General features: G+C 42.4%; 2 protein-coding genes across 2 annotated transcripts; one reads left to right on the forward strand and one right to left on the reverse strand.

The window, feature by feature from the left end:
• Nucleotides 1-2,483: 2,483 nt before the first annotated feature.
• On the reverse strand, nucleotides 2,484-6,241 carry zic4 (zic family member 4; the record flags this gene model as incomplete). Its single annotated transcript, XM_084325829.1, is given in 4 exon segments — nucleotides 2,484-2,920; nucleotides 5,099-5,713; nucleotides 5,822-6,103; nucleotides 6,106-6,241. Coding segments are annotated over 4 exon segments (1,470 nt in total).
• A 5,246-nt stretch (nucleotides 6,242-11,487) lies between these two features.
• On the forward strand, nucleotides 11,488-13,641 carry zic1 (zic family member 1 (odd-paired homolog, Drosophila); the record flags this gene model as incomplete). Its single annotated transcript, XM_084326101.1, has 3 exons — nucleotides 11,488-12,454; nucleotides 12,898-13,061; nucleotides 13,444-13,641. The coding sequence occupies 3 exons, from the start codon at nucleotides 11,488-11,490 to the stop codon at nucleotides 13,639-13,641; spliced, it is 1,329 nt and encodes a 442-aa protein (XP_084182227.1).
• Between the last annotated feature and the right edge of the window lie 111 nt (nucleotides 13,642-13,752).

The following is a 13,752-nucleotide window of genomic DNA, read 5'->3' on the forward strand; positions in this document are numbered from 1 at the left end:
GTAACTCTGGCTATGTAGGGTGTAGCTTATCAAAGACCCCATAACAAATAGTATACGAGTATAGTTTTATTCTATCTAAATAATGTGTTCAATATGAGTACATTAATTTATTTTCATCATGATATTATGGAATTATTATAGTCTGCTATTGCTCTCTCTCTCTCTCTCTCTCTCTCTCTCTCCTCTCTCTCCTCTCTCTCTCTCTCTCTCTCTCTCTCTCTCTCCAAAAAAAACTATTATCTATCAGTTTCAGTGCTGAATGGAAATAGTTTTACACGACTCAGTCAGTCCCTTGTCGATTTTGACGACTGGAACTAAAAGCTTAGACGCCGCAACAAGAGGAGTCGAACAAATCGGTGACAAAGGCTTTCCGTGTCATCAACGTCGTTCAGACGACGTGGAAGAATCCCTCTGATATTAACTCCCACTTCAAAGGCTCCTCGGTCCAATTAAGACTATATCTTTTATTTGTATTTCCATGCACAAGAGCTGGTGCCAAAGAGCCATCATCTATTTGGTTGCAGTGTTTGTTCTCTCCTTTCAGTGGAGGCACTTCGATCGAGTAAACTGTCACGCATTTACCAAAGGACGAACTCTAAACGTATCAGATAGTTGGATGGTGTGTCCACCCACTTCAGCCCTGCTCAGCCCCTGCTCAGCCCCTGCTCAGCCCCTGCTCAGCCCAGAATCTGCTTAAAATGTACACCGCAGCCAAAACATCCAGTGCGTTTCAACTGATCATAGCAGGCTGGCTATATATGTTGACAAAAGCCTGCTGTTCCGAAACGGAATACGTCAATTTATAGGTTTCATTTGTGTTGAAAATCACTTGCAGAGTCCGTATAGCCTACTATATAGGCCAACAGTCTCAGTTTTTATCTGATATTTTTTTCCTTTGAAGTTTTGCTTTACACTTTAAATGTGTGTTTACATGTCATTTTAATTGTACTATAGTCCTCATGATTGCCAATCCTTGACATAAAGAAACTTAACAGCGTGTCTATAATATTCTTCCGCCTTAAATTCATCTATTCATCTCAAATTCAGCTATGCGGTGCAAGTCTATTATGGTGTGACACAACTCCGTTTTCTATCGGCTTCTCCTTTGATTATCGTAAAATAGGCCTTTAGCAAAAGAATATTTATTTCTTTGTATAGGCCTAGCCTAAGATATAAAGGACATAGATTACCGTTTCCTACCCCATGGGTAGCAAATATTACATTCTTTTCAACAGGCTTTGGAGTCCTCGGACTTGGCCCCATATCATTTGAGTTTGACTTGGCTATTGCTATAGAAATCTTAATTCACCATGATGATTCACCGTCGTGAAAAAATGCCTCTTTGTACAAAAAGTTCTTTGAAGTCTGGATGAGAATATTGTAGCCTTTCATCAAACTTTGCCCCATGTTTGCACAAAACCGCAGTTATAGGAGATAGCGAGACCTGCATAAGTAACCAAGGCTAAGACAAAGACAGAGATGTGGGCAGGGATTTTGGAGCAGCACTTTTAAGAAAATAAAAAATTTAAACAAAAACTAAAGTGTTAAGAAAAGCAAACATGAGCTTAATGGGCTATTTTCCTACCGCACGAAGTCTGAAGTTGTTATCCAAAGGCGAAGGAAGGTGAAAGGTGACGGAACCATATAGCCTAAATGGTAATTAGTGGTCATTTTCCTAAAATAAGTAAATAATTCCACAGACCCGGATAGCTCAGCAAATATTTCCCTTTTGTCATACCAGGTTTATTCAAAATACTGACAAATTACAAGGCAGTTTGGTACACATTTCGAGTGCCACTCGATTTCACATTTTCAAGTTAAAAAAGTATTGACGACAATAATACAAAAATCACAAAATGCCCACATTGATAAAACATTTATGATTTAACTGTTGTGTACGCCAATTGCAGGCCCATGAAAACGTTAACATGTTTGACCCTCTGCACAAATGAAAAAAGAAAAGTCTGGAAAAAGAGTGTATGCTATACAAATAACTGTAGGCTAGTAAACAATCAAACTGCTTTAAGAGGTACAAAATAACTTGACATCAACACATTTAAACTTAGACATTTACAAATGTACATTTTCCCCAGCTGAAACACTTTGGTTCATAATACAAAATTGTTCTCGTCAGATTGAAAAATAAATAAAAAGATATTGAAGTCAAAACTCAATTTACAAAATAATTGTATACATGCCTAGCCTACAATAAACCAGTACCAGATAGACTACCGATTATTATTATATTTTTCTGTTGTTGTTGTTGTTGTTGTTGTTGTTGTTGTTGTTGTTGTTGTTGTTGTTGTTGTTGTTGTTTTTACAGGATATGTCGTGGTATACCAGCGGCCCGTCACAGGCATATAGGCACTATGCCAAAACCATTTCGAATAGTTAAGCCTTTGAAATATATTCTCTCGTTGTGCTTTGGGTAATACTATCAGCACGTGTCTTTAGTTTGCACTTTTCGAGCCCGAAAAAAAGGGTTAATAAGTGTCTCTTGGCTCAGGATTTCTGTAAGGTGGCTCGTCTGCTTGGTCAGGTGTGGACGAACCACTGGGTGGTGTGTGCGTGCCACTGGCACCCGAACTGTGGCAGACATACCACTCGCTTAAATTAGCGGGCTGGGACGATGCCACCGGTTCTGAAAGCGACGAGCCCCCTGGCTCCCGGCCCAAGTCTGACGAGGGAGACACCAGCGACGGGGTTGAAGACTCGTAGCCTGAACTAGGTGGCGGAGACTTGCAGTGGACCTTCATGTGTTTTCTCAATGAGCTGGGGTGTGTGTAGGATTTATCACAACCTCTCACTTTGCAGTTGTAGGGCTTATCGCTGGTGTGGACGTGCGAGTGCTTCTTCCGGTCACTGCTGTTGGCGAAACGTCTGTCGCAGCCGTCAAACTCACATTTGAAGGGCTTCTCACCTGTAGAACATAATAGGAACATGACATTTGAGACTTGACAAAATAAATGAAAAAAATACAACAAAAACGCTACATTTTATGAAATTGAAAGATTTCTAAAATGGCAATGCCAACATGCTATGTGGGCTATTCAAGGAGACCCAGGCCAGGTAACAAGTCAAAATAAGGTAATGTAACAACAGTCCTGCAGTCACAAGACAGCAAAAACCTATTATACTTTCCATGTTCCACTGCGCCCAGAATGCCTTATAACTCGTATAACTACACGAAATGTTAATTGAATCTGCGAGCGTTAGCCTATTGGGTATGTCTATACTATAAGCTAAGTGTGTCTTAATAGCCTCCTACAAGAATTTTCACCTGCTATGACAAGGCAAAAAAGACAATCTGAATAAATTACACGGAAATCACCCAATGCTGATTTTTCTCCTATGACAAGTGCTCGTGTGAATGTGTAATTGCTTCTGTCTAATTACACTTGTGGGTTGAATATCAATTTGACCTTCAGCTGTTGGGCTGAGAGGGCCAATCAAGGATATTAGTGTACTACAAGAAACCGTCTAGGAAGAGACCCCAGGGGGAAACCCCAGTCATAACCACAGCTTCGACTGGGTTTTAAACATGATACCAAAGACCAGCCCCCTTGGGAGTCAACACGCAGAAATTATTTAACAGGTTTGTACTTAGGTAATGTGAGCAAATTATATGAATAATACATATAGGTTACAGAAATGGAGCAGAGGGAGCGCCGTGCAACCGCCGACAAAGGAATGTATTCTTGTCTGACTCGACATTTTGAGGCCGCAGCTTCGAGTTCGTCCCCCCTTTTTCCAAAACGTCACAGCTCACAGAGCCACGCAGCCATATTGTGCTTCGGGAACCATGCACCTCGTGTCATTATCTCTTTAAAGGTTAAATTAGAACTGCATCCCAGCTACATTATGCACGTGTCCATCAAGTAGGCTAATCGACTAGGCAGTCTAGAAAGCAATCAGCGTTGCCAACCTGTTGGTGGCGCCCCCTTTAAGCAGTCTGCTCTTATAGACTTGTTGCTGACCATTACAAAAGCATGCAGACTTCAGGCCCAGAAGAGTTTTCAAGTGCAACCACAACCACGCCCCTATATCTGCACGAATAATAGTTCCAATAACCATAACTAGTTTCATCGTCATCATTATTTATATTATTATGAATAATATTATTTTATTTTGTATTATTATTATTATTATTATTATTATTATTATTATTATTATTATTATTATTATTATTATTATTATTATTATTATTATTATTATTATTATTAGTATTGTTATTGTTATTATTATCATTATTATTTGTATTATTATATTTATTTATTATTACTATTATTATTATTATTATTATTATTATTATTATTATTATTATTATTATTATTATTATACAGCACTATAGGTACACATTTTAAACATGGGTTTTTGGAGCAATTAAGAAATTAAAATTAAGAAAGTCTAACTGCAAAAATATATAAATTACACTGAATATCAATATTCATCTTTCATTCTGTAAAATGTCTTCTTTTTTAACAACACATTAAAGCATGCATGCACTCGCCTAGGCATCAATAGCCTCAAGATGACTTAAATAAAGCTGGAGTGGGCCTCGTTCCACTATTTGATTTGTTGTAACTTGTAAACACGAGCGAACACATCAAACGCATGGGTGAGCTGTAGGCTATGTCCACCACAATCATCCAACTCAATCTCAGTCAAACTTTCGACAACTAACGCAGCTCATAATGAGCAACATTCAGTTGGTCACACAGCAACTGTTGCGCCCAGAGAGCTATAAGGAGCCTGCACTTACACGTGGAATGACGCAACCATATGGGTTCATATGTTTGTGTTTACATTATCAATAGCTTTCGTGGAAAAAATCTAAAAAGATGTTAAAGTGAATTAATAAAAATATATATATAAGAATGAAAATTAGCTTAGCCTATACGTTAGCATATCTAAACATTAAATATATCTTCATATAAAGCCTAACCATTTTTAAATGTAATTTTGTATTTTGTGCAGTCGGCTGTGCAATTAATCATAACATAAATTAAACGTATAATCATTGTTGCAGATACACACTCACTGTAACCAACATTTAAGCCATGCATGCAGTTGTTTCCCTGTGGATGTGGCTACTAACCTGTGTGCGTCCTTTTATGAATCTTAAGGTTCTCGGATCTTGCAAATACTTTTCCACAGCCAGGGAACGGACATGGAAAGGGTTTCTCCCCGGTGTGCACTCGGATGTGATTTACAAGTTTGTACTTGGCTTTAAATGGTTTTCCTTCCCTCGGACATTCTTCCCAAAAACATATATGGTTTGCCTGCTCTGGTCCTCCGACATGCTCCACCGTGACATGCGTTACCAGTTCGTGCATAGTGCTGTACGTTTTGGAGCAAAGTTTCTTCGGCGAGTGTTCCGGCTCCAGCCATTTGCAAATAAGTTCTTGCTTGATCGGCTGCCTCATATATCGGAAAAAGGCACCGGCTCCGTGGTGATGAGCGCTAAGATTCATGTTCAGATTCAGACCACCGTAGCCATGCAATGGCGACGCAGAGAAGGGATCAGCCCTGGAGCCTGCCACTTGACTCAAGTGATCAGACCTAACGTACATTTCTCCTGGTATTCCTAACCTTATTTGTCCATTCAAGGCTTGACCACCCGGTGATCCGTTAGGTTGTTCGTGGTGGAGTCCGGAGAAGAGGGTATGGTTCCCAGCATCGGGGTGATGACCATAGTGTCCCGGATAGCTACCTGTTGTTGAGACAAACATTCCGTGGTGAGAAGTTGAACCGGGAGTCTGATCGGTCAGCACTGGCATGGCTTGAGCTGTCAGATCTCTTCGAATGAGGAAATCCCTACCTGCGGATAACGCCTGGGCCGTGTGGGACATAGAATAGGGGACCGTAGCCTGCACCGGGCCAAAAGCTCCCCTTTGACTGGAGACCACTTCACTGTGGCCTGCCATATGATGATTGTGGTGGTGATGGTGGTGTGGATAATGATGGGCTGGGCTGATTTTGAGGGCCGAGGAGTGCCCCATGTGTTCTGGCCCGAATGGACTCGGCCCCAGGCGGGGTTCCGCAGTAATCTCCCCAGGGTGCGCGTGAGCCATTGAGTGTGGATGGCTGCTAAACCCGGGAAGCCTGTCACGCTCTGAGGGGTATGGTGGTGATGATGGTGATGGTGGTGAGCCCCTGCCAAGTCAACTAATCTCAGCGCCGTGTTCCGCTTGGAAAACGTAGGGTCCATCACAGGGCTTCCCAAAGCATCCACGCTCATTACTCCTAATTTCAGAATAACTTTGACAGCAGGCAAAACAATAATGATGATGACAAATATATTTTAATCGCAATGAAAAATAGAAGGAGAAAAAAAATACAAACTTTCTGAAGTTAAGGTTCTATCTGCAGACTACATGGAATCCCATTCGGTTGAGAGGCAGCAGCAGGACGCTTTGATACTGAATAGAGATTCATGGTAGGCGCAGCAACCCGTGGAGCTAAACAATCACCCTGCTTTCTAATTGGTCAGAGCTCCGTGATTGACGTCACTTGTGACAGTTTCCAATGTGAAGAAAAATGTTTTAGTGACAGCGAGTAGTAAGAGCGCATGCGCGATGCCTCGGGCAACACTTGGTGGGGGGGGGGGGGGGGGGGTAGTTTGTTATGCAAAGATTATTGTACTTAAAACTACTTTTCAAAAGTTGAATCCAGAATTACTGTCGTCCGTCTTCTGTTACTGTGAACAAAATCCACGGAACTATGAAATAGCAATTTGCCTTCGTTTGGTTATGCGATTAAAATAAACAGCGTTGCAAGAGTATGCATAATGTCACTATAAAAGTTGCATGGATCATAAATTATTCAACGATATCTTAATTTTACCATGTAACGTATGAAGCACAACTTTACGCACAAATTACGCACAACATTACCCACGTTAAAAGATTACGTGCCGGCGTGGAAACTTGGGGAACTTAACAGAAAAGGAAGTTCCGCGGGGGAAGTTTCACGAAATCGCTGTGGTAATTCCCCAAAAAATAGACGATTTGACATGCAACATATTTACATATCCGCTCTCTTGCCCGTCACCTCCTCTCGGCCCGTTCCTCTCCTCCTGTATAGCTTACTTTGCGGGATCGGCGTCTCTGTATTTGTGAATAGGGTGAGCAGCGTCCATTGTCCCGGAGAGAGGACAAAAAGTAATAGACGGGACCTGTTGTTGTGATCCAGCGCAATTTTGCTCACGTAGCCTGTCGGGATTAGACCCAGAAGGAGAACGGATCAGGTCAGAGGAGGTGGTGCCATTGGGAGACGCACGGAAGCGGAATCTCAAAAATAAAACTAAAATAAACGTGTATATGATTTGAATACCATCAAACCTACATTTTGAGAGGCTCGTTGACGGCAATCGCTGCCTAAAAAGTCGACTATATGCTAGTATATGGGCTATTGAATTCTTGAGATAAAAAAAAAGTATGATATTACAAAATTAGAAACCTTGTGCAAACAATATATTATCGGTTTTTACCTTTTTGGGTGCAATTATCTTTCTTTTTCTTTCTTTCTATTGTTTTAATGAAACAATAGGGGACACACACGGAACAATATCCTCTTAAAACTTAACGGAATATCACTGTAAAATGCACTAGACTATAGACTATAGATATATTCCCAGGACTTCCATGACGTCTGCGAGCATATCAACTGTGCAGGAAAAATGACTTTCCATCATACTGGACATCATTTAGGTCTGTAGATATGCGTGCTTAGTAAAGTTTCTTTAAATACCACCAAATAACCACCAGGCTATTTTGCATTCCACATTAGTTCTACATGATGCAGTGAATACCCAAATTGTATTTCTATACCCTTATATTTTCATTAGCTTGTATCAATGTATAGTGCTGGGGGGAATCTGCTTTTAAATACTCAATATTATGTTTCTGTTTGTCCCTCTATGTGTAATGGATGAGTGGACTTAACACTCTGTCATGGCAGTTGGAGCCGAATAGAAATGACCGTGTGAACTGACCCAAAAGGAGGTCAGATAGTTATCATTAGATTCATGTCAAATATCTCGTCGAAAATCTGTTAAAACTACTGGAGCTATTATGATGTACTCACAACTAATTTGTGAAAACTAGTGAGATAGCTATACTCCGAAAGTTTTTTCTCCTGACAAAGGCGCACGTCAACATTTAGGCCTATACATTTCCGCAGGCTATAGAAACAGAAAACTCACCACCTGTTCATTAAAACGCGTCGGTATGACTATCGACCATGACACGTTACCGCTATGTGATTTATCTAATATTGTAGAAAGATAAATATTGGGGTGGGCGGGGTGTCAGCAATACAACATAACTTAATGATCATTTAAGTTAATAAGTAATTTCAAATAACGGTACATTCAAATTCCAGAACAAACGTCACGCTGTAACATATACATTACGCACAACGAGCAGACATGCGGTTATTTAAATGCAATGGCCGAAGGGCTTATGCCAAAGTAAGACGTAACTATTGTGTCTTTGATTGTGCATCGTAATTGACTCGTCAAAATTCTTTGGTGACAGCAGCGCCACGTCCAGCACGTTATAAATGAGTAAATATTGTGAAACATGATGGATCCCCCTAAGTTAACGATGTTTATTGAATGGCCTTTGCTCATCGGAGTGCATGGTCGCAGCTGCAGGCTACTCTCCGGTGGCATCTCTGGAACAGCCAGCGAAACGCAAGACTTTGAAGTGCTCAGCTATTTCTGTTCTGGAGTTGTGTGTGTGCACTCTTGGACGCACAGGGCAGGGAGTTGCACTGGATTCCAGATTCAGTAATACTCGCATGCATAAGTTTAGCAGGAGCGCCGCTTCGTTTGGTTGTGTTGACAGTAAATCGTAAACAACCCTAGCGCGGCTGTTTCCCACAGAGTTCAATACAAGCTGGGTTAAACTTAAATGTTGATCTATGGGAAATAATGTTACACGAATAAAACGGTTAATATATTGTTCGTTCGAATAGCACGGGCTTATAGCCTAGACATTGACAATTCGGATATATCGAAAGCAGCCCCAGTCACGCGTAATTATATAAAGCTGTTGTCTTTGCACAACAATATCCTGATTTAGCCTCACGTCTTTACAAGTCTGGGAACAGACCTCTATATTTTCCCTTATTTTTGTATCCAATCACATGCCATCTTACCGTTTCCACCTGTTGAAAGATTCCTCCAAATGTGTTTTGTGGGGCCAAGCTAGTATGGTTACTTAGAAAACTGAAGGATATGTTGAAGTATAGGCATATTAGGTTGAGACCAACACACTCGCTCTTCACCAGGTCTCTCAAGAGTGAGTTTGAGAACGTCTAGCAGAAAACTAGTACTCAAGAATATATTTTAATGATTCGTACGGCACGGTGCATGTGGCTTTGAACTCAGGCAGCCGGGGGTTCCTGCAGAGAGTGCCGCAAATCCCACTTGATAACTTCGACAACCCACAACGTTTTACACACATACACACAGGCAATAGTGATGCGTCACTCGGCTGCAAAAAAAGTGAGTAACTTGCACCAAGCGCATGCAATGCCTAGTAGTTGTTTCACGCTTAAGAGCAGACCTGGGTTAAACATAGGCCCGTGCGTTGAAGGGAAGCTTTAGCAGCGTGGGGTTTTAAGTGAGAACGATATGGAAAATCTGAGGTACAGATGTTCCCGTCGTTGGGACTTCCAGCGGACGCATGCATTATGAGAGGGGGGAGACTAGCTGCAAAACACACACGGTTTAAACACCGTGCTATGTGTGGTGCTACAGTATGTGTACAAATTGACAGTGAGACCCGGCGTGTAAATTAACGCGAGGAGAGTGCGCCATCTTAACAGTGACTTCGCCGTCAGTATACCATTGACTCTATAAACTCCCCTCTCCAGCTTTTCCGAAGCTATACATGAGAGGTACTGTGGCCAGAGTGGCAAATACATAGTGAGGTGAGGGGTTTTGATAAAAGACCAGATCTGTGATCCAAACGTAAACAAATGGTTATCCCCACCACCACCACAAGTAAGAAATAAGACTGGAGACCTTTATCTTAATTGGTCGAATGAGGTCTTGATAACAGACACTATATTAGTTATTCATTGTATTTCGGTTGTAAATTCTTTTTACTTTCGGAATGTATACTGGAGTAAAATAGACCTGTATTCTGATTTACAATGGGTTAATAATCTTCCAGCAAGCTTATTTTCCATTATACAAGTCAAGAATGCATGTGGATCTATACCACATTTTCATATAATCAGAAAGATTATGGATTGGATCTTTAAAAATTACCCCCCCCCCCCCCCCCCCCCCCCCCCAAAGACAAGACACACGCACGCACGCACACGCACACGCACACACACACGCACACACACACACACACACACACACACATGAAAACACCACCTCTCTTTGTGTTTCGTGTATTAGGTTATAACACTGAATCCATGGATTTCTGCATGCCTTTTTAATTCATTCTCAGCACAAACATGCGTGTGCACTCACACAAACAGTCAAACACGTGTATGCGCAAGCACGCACTCACACAACACAACCAAGGAGAGAGAGAGGGAGAGAGAAACTATAGAGAGAGAGGGAGAGAGAAACTATAGAGAGAGAGAGAGAGAGAGAGAGAGAGAGAGAGAGAGAGAGAGAGAGAGAGAGAGAGAGAGAGAGAGAGAGAGAGAGAGAGAGAGAGAGAGAGAGAGAGAGAGAGAGAGGGGGGGGGGGCGGTGCTGGGCGCATGTATGAAATACTTGCTGTTAGCTTTTTTTGTGCTCAGTGTTCCATGTTTGGAAAAATGTTGCCAACTTTACCACAAGAGAATCCCTATAGGCCAGTAAGTGTAACAAAGACAGCCTGACACATATGGCTATAAACTGTCACTGTCGTTTGACTGCGAAACGTGCTTCGACTTTTTACCGAGGCCCATTGTCGCTTGATGTTCTCTCAACTTTGTTGTGGTGTTATTCAGGCTTTTAACCAAATCCACAGTCAGCAATCTCACAATACCTGGGATTGATGATGCAAACGGACCAATGGAAGTGTAGGCCCAGCACCGTGGATTGTTATTTGGTGAGTGGATGTTACTGGGGGAAAGGGCTCTCACCAATGAGCGACCGACTACCAGGTCACGTGACGCCCCCCTCCTTTCCCATTCATCAGGGGTGGACTGTGTTGTCTTTTCAATTCATTTATCTGCAGGAATGATTGCGACTATCAGTCTAGAGCTCACCGGCCGACTGAGGAGGTGAAAGTTGCGCCACAGGAAGATAAACCGCAAAAGACAATATTGTATACATGATTTGCGTGTACATTGGATGAGAGGTAGGGAATTCCTCTCGTCTTAAAAGTAAACAGAAAATCGGTGGATGGGAGTTTGCTCAGTTCAGCCAAGATTTTTTTGTGTGCAGGCAAAAGAGATAGGGGGAGAGAATATCTGTGCGTGATTTTTTATTTCTGCTCTCAGTCGCCTCAGCGAGTCTAGCCTGAAGATGCTCTTGGACGCAGGACCACAGTATCCTACCATAGGAGTCACTACTTTCGGCTCCTCGCGGCATCACTCAACAGGCGAAGTCACAGAAAGAGAAGTGGCGTTGGGGATAAATCCTTTCGCGGACGGCATGGGCGCCTTCAAAATAAACCACAGCTCGCACGACATCGGCTCCGGGCAGACGGCGTTCTCCTCCCAGGCGCCCGGCTACGCGGCGGCCGCCCTGGGACACCACCACCACCCGACCCACGTCAGCTCATATTCCACGGCGGCGTTCAATTCCACCCGGGACTTTCTGTTCAGAAATCGGGGCTTCGGAGACGCCACCAGCGCGCAGCACAGTCTGTTCGCCTCCGCCGCGGGGAGTTTCGCAGGGCCACACGGACACTCAGATGCCGCGGGCCACCTGCTCTTCCCCGGGCTGCACGAGCAAGCCGCGGGCCACGCGTCGTCTAACGTGGTGAACAGCCAGATGCGACTGGGCTTTTCCGGGGACATGTACGGGCGGGCCGACCAGTATGGCCACGTTACGAGCCCACGGTCCGACCACTACGCTTCGACCCAGCTGCATGGCTACGGCCCTATGAACATGAATATGGCCGCGCACCACGGAGCGGGGGCCTTCTTTCGGTACATGAGGCAGCCGATCAAACAAGAGCTCATCTGCAAGTGGATCGAGCCGGAGCAGCTGTCGAACCCCAAGAAGTCGTGCAACAAAACTTTCAGTACGATGCACGAGCTGGTGACCCACCTGACGGTGGAGCACGTGGGGGGACCCGAGCAGTCGAACCACATTTGCTTCTGGGAAGACTGTGCCAGGGAAGGGAAACCGTTCAAAGCCAAATACAAACTCGTAAATCATATCAGAGTTCACACCGGAGAAAAACCCTTCCCGTGTCCGTTCCCAGGCTGTGGCAAAGTATTTGCTCGATCGGAAAATCTAAAAATTCACAAAAGGACTCACACTGGTAAGAATTAAGCGACCCTCTCTCTTCTCAAATCTAAAATCGTGCATGCAATCCAAGTGACATGTTTTCATTCAATGTGCAGCTGTAGCCTATATTCGCTGCGATGTTTTTCCACTAATTGTTCACAACTAACTATTTTTGATAGGCCTATTTTAATATGTATCAATTCTTGTGAAATGTTGGATACTTTAAATGTATTTTAATATTATTATTTGTATTATAGTACATAGGCTACATTTATTTAATATGATAAATACGGTTTGAGTAGGTGCATCTAAGAAGGCAGCGGGCATTGTTTTCGTTTTTTTTAACGGACAGCCTATACTATTTATTATTGATGCAAACACGAAATAGACCAAATGCCAAATTCTTGTCATTTTGATATCATGTGAATTGCATTCCCCCTGTGCTACATATTTAATGTAACTTTATTTTTCATATAGGTGAGAAGCCCTTTAAGTGTGAATTTGAAGGCTGTGACAGGCGATTTGCGAACAGCAGTGACCGCAAGAAACACATGCATGTCCACACGTCGGACAAGCCATACCTCTGCAAAATGTGCGACAAGTCCTACACACACCCCAGTTCCCTCCGAAAACACATGAAGGTAAACTATGAAGTGATATATTATATATATATTATGATTTCTAATAGGCTACGAATGTGTAATTGTGATGTGCTTTTGTTTGATATATTATATTATATTATATAAACAAGATATTTGGGTACCCGAATATGAGAGATCAGTTCTAGCCTACTATAGCCTAACATTTACGTTCGTTTTTCAGGACTCATAAGGTTAATATTATTGACATTTGTTTTTATATTTATATTCTCCTCCCTTCTTTCTGCATTAGACTAATTATGTGTTGAATTTGAATGGGTAGTATTGGCTATTGGGCTACTACACTGTTGTGACTTTGCCGAATTCTATATTCTTTATTTAAACTGACATTTGTATTATTTTATTTTTCTTCATATCATGGCAGGTCCACGAGGCCACCAATAATCAAAACCAGCCATCGCCAGCGGCAAGTTCAGGGTACGAGTCATCCACACCTCCAACCATTGTATCGCCATCCACAGAAAACCAGACCAGCAGTTCAATATCACCGGCAGCCTCCACAGTACACCACACGACGAGTCACAGCACGCTGTCATCAAATTTCAATGAATGGTACGTGTAAATATTTTTGGAAAAAAAAAAGAAAAGAAAAAAGAAAGACTGCAGAATCTAAACGGCTTGGAATCAAAAGACTTAAAGTCAGTCAATGACGTTTTTGGACCGAGAAAAAAAA

Source organism: Notolepis coatsorum (assembly GCF_963971535.1).
Source record: "Notolepis coatsorum genome assembly, chromosome: 12".
In the NCBI taxonomy this organism is placed as follows: domain Eukaryota; kingdom Metazoa; phylum Chordata; class Actinopteri; order Aulopiformes; family Paralepididae; genus Notolepis; species Notolepis coatsorum.